Source organism: Mytilus edulis, chromosome 13 (genome assembly GCF_963676685.1).
Source record: "Mytilus edulis chromosome 13, xbMytEdul2.2, whole genome shotgun sequence".
In the NCBI taxonomy this organism is placed as follows: domain Eukaryota; kingdom Metazoa; phylum Mollusca; class Bivalvia; order Mytilida; family Mytilidae; genus Mytilus; species Mytilus edulis.
Window position 1 is genome coordinate 9,464,614 of NC_092356.1, and position 13,742 is coordinate 9,478,355.

General features: G+C 32.8%; 1 protein-coding gene across 6 annotated transcripts in view; it reads right to left on the reverse strand.

Annotated features, from left to right (window-relative positions):
* The window catches only part of LOC139500033 (ATP-dependent translocase ABCB1-like), a 65,930-nt gene that overhangs the window by 51,584 nt on the left and 604 nt on the right, over nucleotides 1-13,742 (reverse strand). For 2 of the 6 annotated variants that reach the window (XM_071288736.1, XM_071288735.1), the window contains exons 2-5: nucleotides 10,198-10,237; nucleotides 5,265-5,391; nucleotides 2,020-2,165; nucleotides 581-714 (exon numbers count right to left, since the gene is read on the reverse strand). In XM_071288736.1, the coding sequence (XP_071144837.1) occupies nucleotides 581-714; nucleotides 2,020-2,165; nucleotides 5,265-5,391; nucleotides 10,198-10,237 (447 nt within the window). Of the gene's footprint in view, nucleotides 1-580; nucleotides 715-2,019; nucleotides 2,166-5,264; nucleotides 5,392-10,197; nucleotides 10,238-10,840; nucleotides 10,939-11,815; nucleotides 12,161-13,141; nucleotides 13,247-13,742 lie in introns of those variants that run through there. The other 4 variants (XM_071288734.1, XM_071288738.1, XM_071288733.1 and 1 more) reach the window with 4 other exon arrangements.

Below are 13,742 nucleotides of genomic sequence, written 5' to 3' on the forward strand. Positions count from 1 at the left end.
CTAAAGTGACGCAACCAAATTTTGAACATGATCTGTGTGGTAATAAACATTGTATATAAGTTTAATAACCTTTGGTTAAGGCAAACTCAAGTTAGAGAACTGAAACCAATTTTTTCAATATCTCCATGGGTTTTTTTACTGCATTAAGGACCTTATACTCCTCTTATATTGTAATAAGTGATTTACTCTATTACTTTATTATTTAAAGGAGTATGTACGAATGAGTTAAATACCCTTTTGACTTATTTGAATGCCTGTTTCAAGGTGTTCAGTTTATATAATATAGAATTTCAAAATCCAAGTCATAACCATTAATGTTGAATGCCTGTTTCAAGGTGTTCAGTTTATATAATATAGAATTTCAAAATCCAAGTCATAACCATTAATGGGGGATATCCCCCTATAAATTGGAGTTGAAGTCATAAAACTTTGCTCAGTGCTTGGAGCACAAAAATCATGCTCGAAACATAAAATTTAGCATTTTGATTGGTTGATTTTGGAGTGTGAGTACAAAAAACTGACTTGAAAGTTTTATGACTTCAAGGCCTGGTACTCCATATTTGTACTGCTGATATCTTACTCAGATAATCTGGTTGTCAGTTCACCACTCTGATGTTTATCAAACCAGCCAATCTCCTGACGTAATATGGCTTGGAAAAATTGTTTTCTAATCTTGTTTACTTGTCTCTCACAGGCTGTCATAAAACATGCTATCTGAAATATAAAATATCACTGGTGTTAAATTCACTCTATAAACTTAGGGGGTTTACCAGTTGTACTATTCCTTTGACTTACTTTGTAATTAAATTTCCAAAAGAAAAAGAAGTTGAACAATCATGTTTGATTGAATGTTGGTGTTAAACGTTTTTTTCAGCTCTCTAATTGTCGATATCATGGCTTCCAATTGTTTTATTCCTTGAGGATTAAATGATTGATTGATTGATTATTTGTGTTAAATGCCACTTTCAGCACTTTAAGCTATACATGGGAAGATAGTTTTTACTGTTGGAGTCTGGTGTCACAACCCCAAACATACGCAGGGAAAAGGACATTTAAGATTGTAGTTGAACACACCCATGTGCATGGCTCCACTCAGTTTTCATATTTTTACCTATTATGTTTGTTTGTTTAGTTTACACATGGTTGTCAATATAATGGAAATTTATGCTACTGTCACACAAGTGAGAGGTTGAGCTACATGTAGCTATTAAACCATTTCTACATAAGAAAATGTCTGTGCCAAGTGAGGAATATGCTATATGGCAGTTGTTTTCCATTCGTTTGATAGGTTTGAGTCATTCAATTAGGGACTTTCTGCTTTGAATTTTCCTTGGAGTTTAGTATTTTTCTAATTTTACTTTTTATCACAAGCTCAGAGTTGACCGGCTAGAGATATGTATATGAACTACTTGTCCAAATGTGTAAGGAAGCTCGAGGAAACGATGATAGTCCGTCGGAAGGGGACGATAAATGGCTGAACCGTGTTAAGAGAGAGCCATAATCTCTTGCACGTTAAAGACACTCTTGTAGATTTCGAAAAAAAGAGCAGGCTAATGCCGCTACAAGGCAGCACTTGCACCCGTAAAGTGGAAAGGGATTAATATAAGTTGCAAAACTTGTTTCCCAATCCACTATAAATAAATATGTTTAAACTACAGGTGGAGGCAAGCCACAGTACCTGAAGAGAACCACCAACCTTGAGCAATAAAACATGCAATCTCAGATCAGAGTCTGCTGTAACGTTCAACAAGAGGGTTAAAACTACTAAACCCAAGTGTTGATTATAGCGAGCATCCTCATTGGGTTTCTGATTATTTGATTACTTGCTTGTGCGGGTGCACTGGACTCCAATCTTATTTGACTAGGATTGTCAGTTTTCCTATTGAAGGTTAGTGGTTTTCTCCAGGCACTCCGGCTCCCTCCACCAATAAAAACTGACTGCCACAAAATAGCCTAAATGCGATGCTTAAAAGTGGTGTTAAATTTTAACAAACAAAAAATTAAACCAACAACAAGTACCTGTAAATAACCAGAGAGTAGTACTACTCCACCAATGATTAAATAATATAATGCATATGTCGTCATCTTGTCTTCAAAAGATTCTACAGTAACATTAGGATTGTGTGTGGCATTAGGGTCTGGAGGTATCAAGGAGCCATTTGGTCCTGTAAAAATAAAATTAAAAATTACAAAATCTCAATAGAAAAGAAGAGGCCCTAAAAAGCCTGTGTTGCATCTTCAATAATGGCTACTTGTTTTGTGAAAATTATCCTGAAAGGGCAACAACCTCCATAACCTCAATTTAGATAATATGACTTAGTGTTGATCTTAGGCCAATTAAAATTAATTGATAGATTTTCATCCCCGCCCGCCCCTCTGAAATCGTCCCGCCCCGATTTTTTTTATTTTGCAAAATTTACGATTTCCGGATTTTGTTCATTTCCGTTACCAGTAACCGTCAATAATTTCGTTTCATTCGAACTTCCTGTTTATAAAATTTCGGTTTTCATATTTCTTGTATCGAGTACTTTAAAACGATTATGTTGACAAAATCTGCTGCTCAATGATGACAGTATCATCTACGGAGAATATAGAAAGATCATTACCAGAAGGGCATGAAATATTCGGGTTACGAGTATTAAATACGCTGTGTCCAACGCAAATCGCGGTATGTCACAAATTGGAAATTTCTTTCATCAGAAAATTGTGGATTAAATTTATTTAATAATACATTGACTTTGTGTAAGCAAATTTGGGCTGTGAATGATTTCCAAAGTGCAAGAATCGTGGAACAAACTGGTAAAAAAAAGAGTTCAAAAAGTCGGCAAACATACACATTGTGTACTAGAAAACCCTTAGATTTACCTATGGCTATTGTTTTTGTTTAAAAACACAAAATACCATTTACAATGTAATTACATATGCCTCACTTCTTGCATAACTTGAGAATCTTAAAAGCGCCAACTTTACTATTCCTGGCAACACTTGTTTGAGCGTTCATTTTATTCATAATACTTCATTACTTGTGCTGCATACCATTGCATTTGCATAAGTTTATGGGGACTACAAACCATCGCTTAGAGAGCAAAATAAATTTGGAGTTGGTAGTCAAATGAATAGAGAATTTCTCCATGGTTTTACTGTTTGCTGAAAATATGTTTCTAAAGTAGCAATTGCATGTAGAACAGTCCGCGTTGCAAATCAGAGATGTTTATTCAAGAATTATGTACCATTCTTTATACATGTTTAAACATTTACATGGTATAAGCTAAATTTTGTAATTATAGCACTTGCATATATATGAAGTTAACGCCACAAGAAGGTTTCAAATTGAATAAAATTTAAAAAATAAAATCCTCCCACCCGCCCCATTTTTTTCAAAACTTTGAATGAAAATCTACTAATTAATTTTAATTGGCCTTATCCTGAAAAGGTAACAACCTCAATAACCTCAAATGACAATTTAGATCATATGACTAAGTGTTGATCTTATCCTGAAAGGGCAACAACCTAAATAACCTCAAATGACGATTTAGATCATATGACTTAGTGTTGATCTTATCCTGAAAGGGCAACAACCTCAATAACCTCAAATGACAATTTAGATCATATGACTTATTGTTGATCTTATCCTGAAAGGGCAACAACCTCAATAACCTCAAATGATGATTTAGATCATATGACTTAGTGTTGATCCTATCCTGAAAGGGCAACAACCTCAATAACCTCAAATGACGATTTAGATCATATGACTTAGTGTTGATCTTATCCTGAAAGGCAGCGGCAAAAACCTCAATAACCTCAAATGACGATTTAGATCATATATTAGTGTTGATCTTATCCTGAAAGGGCAACAACCTCAATAACCTCAAATGACAATTTAGATCATATGACTTAGTGTTGATCTTATCCTGAAAGGGCAACAACCTCAATAACCTCAAATGACAATTTAGTTCATATGACTTACTGTTGATCTTATCCTGAAAGGGCAACAACCTCAATAACCTCAAATGACAATTTAGATCATATGACTTAGTGTTGATCTTATCCTGAAAGGGCAACAACCTCAATAACCTCAAATGACAATTTAGATCATATGACTTAGTGTTGATCTTATCCTGAAAGGGTAACAACCTCAATAACCTCAAATGACAATTTAGATCATATGACTTAATGTTGATCTTATCCTGAAAGGGCAACAACCTCAATAACCTCAACTGACAATTTAGATCATATGACTTAGTGTTGATCTTATCCTGAAAGGGTAACAACCTCAATAACCTCAAATGACAATTTAGATCATATGACTTAGTGTTGATCTTATACTGCTGATCATTTTTCATTTTAAAGTTTTTATCTATCTGTTTTAAGTTTGATGATATAAGGCAAAAATGCAAAATATTAGTAAAATTTGTCTAAAAGAGCATCAACTCCAGATAAGGAGACATCTGAAGATTTCTGCAATGTTAACTTATTTGTAGATGTTGTATTGATAATCAATTTTCCTAACAAAAGTTTCTTTGTAACTATTATAATTTTTCAATTAATAGTCAAAAATTTGTCTGACAGTTTTGAAGTCAAGGACAGCTTGTAGCTCTTAACATTTTGAACAATTTGGCCTCAGTCAGACATCCTCTATTCATAGTGGTTTTCAAGGTAATTTAAAGGCCTTTTATAGCTGACTTATAATGTGGTATGTTTCATAGTTGAAAGTCGTACAGTGATCTATAGATGTTAATTTCTGCATCATTTGGTTTCTTGTGAAGAGTTAACTCATTGGCAATCATACCACATTTTTTTTTATATATATATAACCTGCAGTTTACCCTTCTTTGTTTATATTTAGCCATGTCAGCAATATTGGCTTGCATACATATTTTAAACTAGATAACCCAAATAATGATTGTGGCCAAGTTTGAGTAGAATTTAGCAACTATAGGCCAATGTACGGGCGTCCACATTGAACAAAACACATACAATAAAGCAAACTAAAAAAAACCCTGAAATAACAAATGTTAAACAATTAAAAGGAGAAAACTAACAGCCTGATAAATGTACATTACAAAAAATGATGAAAAACAAATATGATATACATGGATAATGGTAATTTTAGATGTTACCATATAAAAAGATGTGGTATTTTAGTGCCAATGAGAAAACTCTCCATCCAAGTCACAATTAATAAAAAGTAAACCATTTTAGGTCAAAGCCTTCAACAAGGTGCCAAAGCTCACACTGAATACATCTATATATCCTTAAAGTACCTGCTACAAAAGTGTCTGTCATCTGTCCCATAACGATGGACAATACCGGCCATCCTGCTCCATGAGCAAGTGAAAACAGGGAACCAAACAGAATACAGATTGTGTCCACACACGTAGCATAGCGGAACTGTAAAATAACAAAAAATATATAATACAAACACATACATCGATCAATAATATATAAATAAATTCATGCTGCAGTTCTATTTTTAAATAAGGGAATCAAAAAAAAAATATTGTCCCTTTACTTTGGGTTTGTCAATTATAAATAAGATTCATTATTATTGGTGGGATACCAATTGTCGTGGATTTTGTTTACTGTTGAATTCAAAATACACTCCGACCCAGATTTCCTGCGTAACAGGAGCGACAAATACACATACATTTACAAATAACATAGAAATGAAATGGGTAGAATACCGGTACATACAATGAAACATTTTTACAAAGTTAAATGTATACTTAATCTATTGACCAGACCGCAAAAAGTTTTTGAATGAAAAGAAAAATTCTATAGGCTTGCTTGTATGCAGACTTTGTCAAAATCACAAAAAATATCAGAAAAAAAGCATCCTTTCCTAAATCTACAAAAAATGGTTCCCATGAAAATAAATGAATTTTTTTATAATTTAACTGTTTTAATTGTAATTTGTAAATACTGCTGCTTCACAAACCTTGCCTCATTTGGGAAGATACTTAATAATCATAGATATTTTGTTTAGCTTAGCCAATTCCCAGATATATACTCTCAATGTTTTATATAGCATAGAGACAAAACTTTTCAATTTTACCAGTATACATGTACATGCAGTGGGATTTTAGTCAAAGTGAATTCTCAGAAAGGAGCAAAGTGAAGGGAGGGGTAGTGGAGAATTTTAGTATAATGTGACGATTTTGACAGATCATCAGTGCCAAAACTTTTATTGATATTGTCTACATAGTTTTGTCTATATTTCTGCCAACTGTATTTTGTATTATTGTATTATAGCAATAAATTAGTGTACTTTATTTCATTATTACCTATATATTGTATAATCATTTTAATATTGTATGTTCCAGAATGACAGAAAACGTGTGTTTTCTGACCGACGGCTTTTGATCAATTGTACCTTACTTTCACTTTCCCTTTACAGCAGATTTCAGTCAGTATGTAGCTAATGGTAATATCTTTGGTTAGCTTGCTTGTTAGCTGAACCGTGAAGTCATTGTTAGGTAAGGTATACTACCCTCCTTTTAAAGTAGCTTAGTCCTACAGAGAGATAGATTTTTTATCTGTTGGTCTAGTCTACTTTTAAAGGAGGGTAGTATACCTTACCTAACAATGACTTCACGGTTCAGCTAACAAGCAAGCTAACCAAAGATATTACCATTAGCTACATACTGACTGAAATCTGCTGTAACCGGAAGTTACATAATATGATACTATAAGCTGGTAGAGCATCAATTAAGGATAAAGATAAGCTCAAAATATTGATAGGTCATGAACCTCTTTTTCAAGATATTTGAGATTTTAAATGTGGCAGGGAAAAGGCTGACTCAGACTTTTACCTTATATTTGCATTGATATTATTTGGGTCTCAAAACAAAAGAAAGAAAATCAAGAATCTTCTAAAATTTTGGTAAATGACCTTTCATGAGCTATTTAGTCTTATATGAAAAAAATAAATGGTACTTGTTATGGGGCAAAATATTTACAATTGTATTGTATGGAGAAACACCAAGGAATCCGAACATTTGACACAAATTCCAAAACCTCACATATATTTAATAAAAAAAAAAAAATTAGACCTGTGAACCCCCTTAAGTGAAACTTGAATGATCCTCTGTCCTAGATTTATTTTTATGTTCATAATATGTGACAACAAAGAGTGTTAAATTATATTCAGCTTAAAAATCATTTTGTCATTTTCTTTTACATATGTATTTTATTTATTTGCAATGATTATACGATACACATGTAACCAAATCATTGCAATCATTCTACCTGTAATGGGCATCTTTAAGTTAAACTGATTGTAAAATATTGAACTTGAACTTGTTATATGTACTATATACTCTAATATTGCTCCTGTTGGTATCTACTAATCAATTTCAGACACGATTTATTACATTATATTGATAAATCAATTATAAGTCATTTGTCAACCTACCTACATGATCGACCTATATTAAAAGCAAATCTATTTGGTTGTAATTTTTTTAAATTCTTTTGTCAAAACATTTAATAGTATATCTACATAATCAATATCTAAAAACATTATATGATTACGGAAATTTCCTATATACCTTAAATATATATTTATAGATTATTGTTGATCATCTCAACAAGATTGATTTTCTCGCTTGAGACGGTATGGCGAAAGCATGAAAAGCAATAGAGTCGAGATGAACAATGATAATCTGTTTATCACTATTTTACCTATGACGATGTTGTCAATTTCATTTCCAATTTTATTTGCAACACCATGTGCGTCCTTAATTTCTAGGGATAATTTTCCATCTCAAGCAAGTTAAGCATAATATGAAAAATTATCACAAAAAAAGATCAAAGGAAAAATACTCAAAATAGCAATAATATAACTTATTAAGTTTTATAGGATTTTTTTCTCAGACAAATGCTTGTGCTAACTACCCACTGTCTCTACCTTTGGGTTAACCAAAATATTTAAGGTGTGGCCTGGTCAGGGGTCAAAATTAGCGCTAGTCCGGTAGTCCAGGACTAGTAAAATTTGCGTCGGACCAGTAGATTTTGTCAGCTGGTGGTCCGGCGGACCAGTAGAAATTTGTCAATAAAAATTACTGATTGCCGCCTGGTCAACCATGATCATCATTTTAGCCTGTGATGTTATCTTCATAAAATGGCTTTACCCACATTAAATACCCAATGATTTATTGTAACAAATAATGTAACTTAGTGGCTTAGAGGAAATGCCATAAATTAAGAAATAAAAAAAATTATAAAATTATGAAATGATTGTACCCTGGTGACCCGATATATGTATTTGCCATAACCAAAATTGGTTTTTGTTTGTTTTGCAAATTAAGAATTATTATTATTACATAATTAATTAAGAATTCATTAAAAAAAAAAGAATTTTAAATTCTTCTCAAGTGATCTCAAGTTAATTTTAGCCATTTGATATATATATAAAATTTTCAAGATTGAAACATTTAATTTCCAGCAACAATGCTTTGAATATTATTATGATTATCCTAATGCAAAGTTTGATCATCTTGTAGTACAAATTCTTTCATATAAGAAATTAGAAAAATTTTGAAAAAATAAAATATGATCGTGCGAACCCTTAAAAAAATTGGGGACCCCAATTTGGAACCTATACTCCCCTTCCCCTTTGGAGACATTACCCACAAACTTAATCACAGCCTTCCCTTTGTGATATGGAACCATGTGGTACAATTAATCCTAAGTGAAATGTATTTAATTAAAGAATCTGGGGTTAGTTTTTTTATTTCAAATATAAAATTTAAATTGTAGAAATGAGTTGTAAATGGGATAGAAATGAGTAATTTATGAATGTACATGTAAACAACCCAGCTCAAACAACAAGTAACCCTGTGACCCTGCATATTTTAAAAGTACAGGTGATATCATTCAAGGTTTATCAGGGACATAATTTCATATCATATATAGGTGGCTTTAATCTCACCTAAAATGAATCAATTGATACAAAATATTGCACTAGATTTTAACCTTTCTTACAACATTTCCTATATTTAGCAATGATTTCATCAACTTCCAAAGGCTAGGCACATAAATTTATGTATCAATGACTAAGTGACGACCTTATTCTAACATTTTTGCACTTGATTAAAATTTGGTCCTGGTTTAGTAAAATGTTTATTTTAAGAGGTGACTCGGGGTCTCTAACAAGGACTACATGATGTCATCCTTCTCAAAGTAGTGAATAACAATGATGACTCAAGTGAGATAATTAATACAGATTGTTTAGTAAACTTCATCTTACAGTGTTATGGATTTTTGTTATTTTGGCAGCCAGTACATTTGTCACTTTACATATATAATCAAACTTCTTGATTTACTTTTTTCAATAAAATATTCTTTATGTAGCTCATGTTATTTTTAGACATCAAAAATCAGTTCTGAACTGACTGACATTTACAAGTACACATTGTACTCTTTAGAGAGAAAAACATTTCTCCTACAAAATCATTAGTTTTTTTTTAATTAAAAAAATATTACAGAATGGGGGTGGGGGTGGGGGGTGCTTTTTCAAAAATGTCAATTATATTGATTGCAATTTCACAGTGGTTTCAGCTGTTTTATCCTTTTAAAACAAATTAAGATCTACGTCAAAAATTGTATCTGATATTTTAAAATTATATGAATGGATTATGGTTTTGCCATAAAATATATCTATGGGTCGTGATTTTCACAAGACTTCATATATGATGGGGAAAATTTTAAATCCCAGTCCATGCATTTAGACACAAAATTCCATGCATGTTGATAAAAGTTGAGACGCGTCCCCTACCCCTTACACAAAGCTTTAACATTGCTGAAGCAACAGAGATTGTACCCTCAAACGTAAAAACAGGTTCCAATTGGTTTGTATGTAAGAGCTTAGAATGGTAAAAAATACACCTATTACATGTCGATAAAAATCCAACCAATAAAACAACTTTAAACTTAAGAATCAGATGCTAATTTTTCTTCTGCTTTTCAAGAAAATTATATACTAACTTTTAAATCATCTATTTTGTTTATGCAATAAGACTAAATGTCAGATGTGGGTCCCAAATTTTGGAAAAAAGATCAGGGGCCACAAAGTAGGCAATTTTTCAAATTGAACATGCAAATAGTCTATGCATAGGCAGCATTAACCATGAAACTCCTTAAGTGGGGTCTAGTCACACCTTTCATTCCCTAAATCTAAATTTAAATTTTACTTACCAATTGTCCCAGTGTGGCTGGGGGAGGTCCATCTGGTTTTCTGAAAAATAAAAAAATTATGTGTTAGTTCATGCACCACAAGTTTTAAAACATCTTTGATGTGAAATGATACTATTTGTCTATTTATCTTCAAACAGCTGAAAAAATGTTACAATGATAAGGTTAACAAAGACAATTTTCATCACAAATTTCATATTTTTGTTAAAATGATCCATCCTCCCCTTTTCAATGATTAAATTTGTTTTTAACATAAATTCACAATTCCCCCCCCTCCCCCCACCCCACCCCACCCCACATTCATGACCCTTACATCCTAATTCTAATCTTGAGCCAAACTAACAGCTGACCAAAATAAATAATTGTATTTAATATCTGAAAAATGATTTTCACAAATTTAGGTGACACTAGTAATTTTTTTCTGTTTTCATGTCACCCTCTATGGAATTCACCCATTTACAACATCTTAAAACCATCACAAATGGTTCTCCAGACTTTATGCATGATTGTTTTAGCCCGTTCTATTTTTCAGCACTTTCTAGCCTCCAAAAACCTATTCGCCACAACCCCTCCCCCTTCTTACATAATTATATTCATGGGAAATAAATAAGTCAAATAAATTTATAATTAAAAAGTACAGTCTTACCTCATGACAACCTTTAACCTTTCAATAGAATTCCCATTTTTTTTTTACATTAAAGACATAATGTTTCTTATGGCCTAGCTATCCATAATCAGTATTTCTTTACGTTTACTTGATTAATGTTAATATCTAGTACGTTTAGACTTCTGTACAATATCCCAATAATACAGACTATCTCAATGAATGACTGTGTATCACTTGTCTGGGAATTGTTTCCATAGAAACCAAAAAATTGACAACTTTGATTAATCATTTTGGATTATATTGAATAAAGTTAAACTTTTATTTTGCCATGCCAGATCTAGGCTTTACATACTTTAAGGAAAGGTAGATGTGAGTAACTGTCTAAAATGGTCAAAATGTAAGGAGTTTTTATTGTTCTGTTTTATTTAGGGGTATTTGCATTCTACTCTCAATCTATCTGTAGTAAGGATTATCAGAACAGATAGCTTTTTAAACATATTGTATTGTTCAACATGACAAATGGATCAGACACAAGTTTTACAACTTACTAACGTCTCAGAACAGATGACACTACCAGAACCCTGATATATTTTGAAAAACAGATACATGTAAATATACCCTGGGCCAATTTACAGAGGCAAATTAGTGGGCAGAAGGCCAGGTGTTGCCCCCTGTTGTGGTAAAAATTGGGTAAATTATTAACGAACCACTGATGCATGACTTAAGCAGGACCCTTTGATGAAAATTTCTGCATTCACCACTGATATTTACTCTGCAGGTAATCCAACATTTTTGTGAAAAACATCGAAATTTGTTTCTGATAATTATCATATATTTATTTCCTCTTACAAATGTAATTTCTCAACCTTATTATAAATTTAAGCTTTAAATTACAGACTAGTGACCTATTCCAGCAGCTCATCACTACCATCTACTTATATAGTAACCACCTCGCCCCCATGTCCTTTGTTAATTTACAATCACTATACAGGGTCCAAAAAAGTATGACTTTACCCATCATTCTTAGCATCTTTGCCTTTCACTTCTGTCCCTTTGTCTGTGCTTTCTAACGATTTTTCATCTTTTTTTACACCATTTTGAATTGATTCACTTGCTCCTCTTTTTGTATCATTAGAATCAGATTTGTTTTTTTCATCATTTTTCTGATCATTTCCATTTTCAATATTTGTTTTCTTCACATATTTTAACTTCACATTATTTTCCATCATATACCACTTTCAGACTCGTTATTTTTTGTTCGTTTCAAAATTCGCACACATGTGCTATGAATACTGACCACAACTTCATATGACAAAACCGGGCTACGTCCTTTGTGTTTATATTATGATAATGGCGGTCAACCTTACGAAATATCACTTTAAATTTCTGAGATAAGGCACTCCACAGCTGAGGCATGCATAAGTGTATCAACTTTTATTTATCACCTTTTTGAATTTTTTTTATCAGCAATTGGATTAGGGAAGGAAATTAATATAAAGCATTGTATGTAAAAAAATCTATTGCAAATATATATATTATTTATCAAAGTCCAATAGAAGATATTTTACTCTGGAAATTGTAATCATATGAACATAACATATTGGATTTGGGGATTTGTCACTTTATAATTGAAGGTGAAAATAAATTGTAACAAGAATGTGTCTATAGTACATGGATGCCAGTGGCAGATCCAGCTATTTTAAAAAGGGGGGGGGGGGGGGGGGGGGGGGGGGTCCCAACCCAGGACAAAGGGGGTGTTCCAACTATATGTCCCCATTCAAATGCATTGATTAGCCAAAAACAGACCCCCCCCCCCCCCCTGGATCCGCCACTGGCTGCCCCTGCACTCAAACTATCATTTTCTATGTTCAGTGGACAGTGAAATTTGGGTCAAAACTCTAATTTTAGGCATTAAAACTAGAAAGATCATATCATAAGGAACATGTGTACTAAGTTTCAAGTTTATTGGAATTCAACTTCCATGACTTCATAAAAAACTACCTTGACAAAAAAATTAACCAAATTAAAACTTCAACCTTTAGAGGGACATCACTAATATTACAATATACAGATGGGCAAAAGGACAAACTATCAAACACACAGACCAAAAAACATAATGTCCCTAAGAGGGGCATACAAATGTGGTGTGGCATCGAACACTCGTCACAATGGTAACAATCAGATGGTCATGACATACAGGAAAAGTAAAGTTTGTAAAAAAAAATCTTTGACTCCAGAACTCCTTTAGGAAGTCATTTGGAGTTTACATCTGACATTTAAACATTTTTTTTTTATCTCTGATACAGGAACTTGTCTCAAAAAAAAGTTTGGGCTATATACCTTAATATAACACCTATTGAGGCTATTCTGTCTTTACTTCGATGTCTCTGCTTCAATCAAAAATACCGAAAATGGAAACATGTGAAATCTACAACCGGAAACCTTTAAACTAAATTTCGGAACGAGTTCGACCTAATTTTTCCGTACGCGCATCAGTCGAATTTGATAAATTATTTCAAAGTATAAATGTAACAACGACTGTCCCTTCATATTTAAAAAAAAAAAAAAAAAAAAAAAAAAAAAAACGAGAAGGCCACCCTGGTGTTGTGAAGTTAAATTGTCACGATCCATTCGGCATGAGATACTTGAGTTCAGTGAGTAGTCGGAATTGATGCTGTGACTCGATGAGAAACATGTCGGTCTGGTATGATAAAGCCTCAAGTTTGCGGCTGCTGAGGAATAAAAAATTAACCAACTATTTTAAGTATGAAAATGTAAATATTATACGGGATCAAAACTGTATCGTATGCCCTTCAGGCCGGCATGTTTTTTCACGGCATCTATTATTTAATCCAATAGAGCGTATAGGACCGTCAAGCGACATGCTTTCAGTGCATAAGCAGTGGCGGATCTAAAGGGGGTTCGGGGGACTGAAACCTCC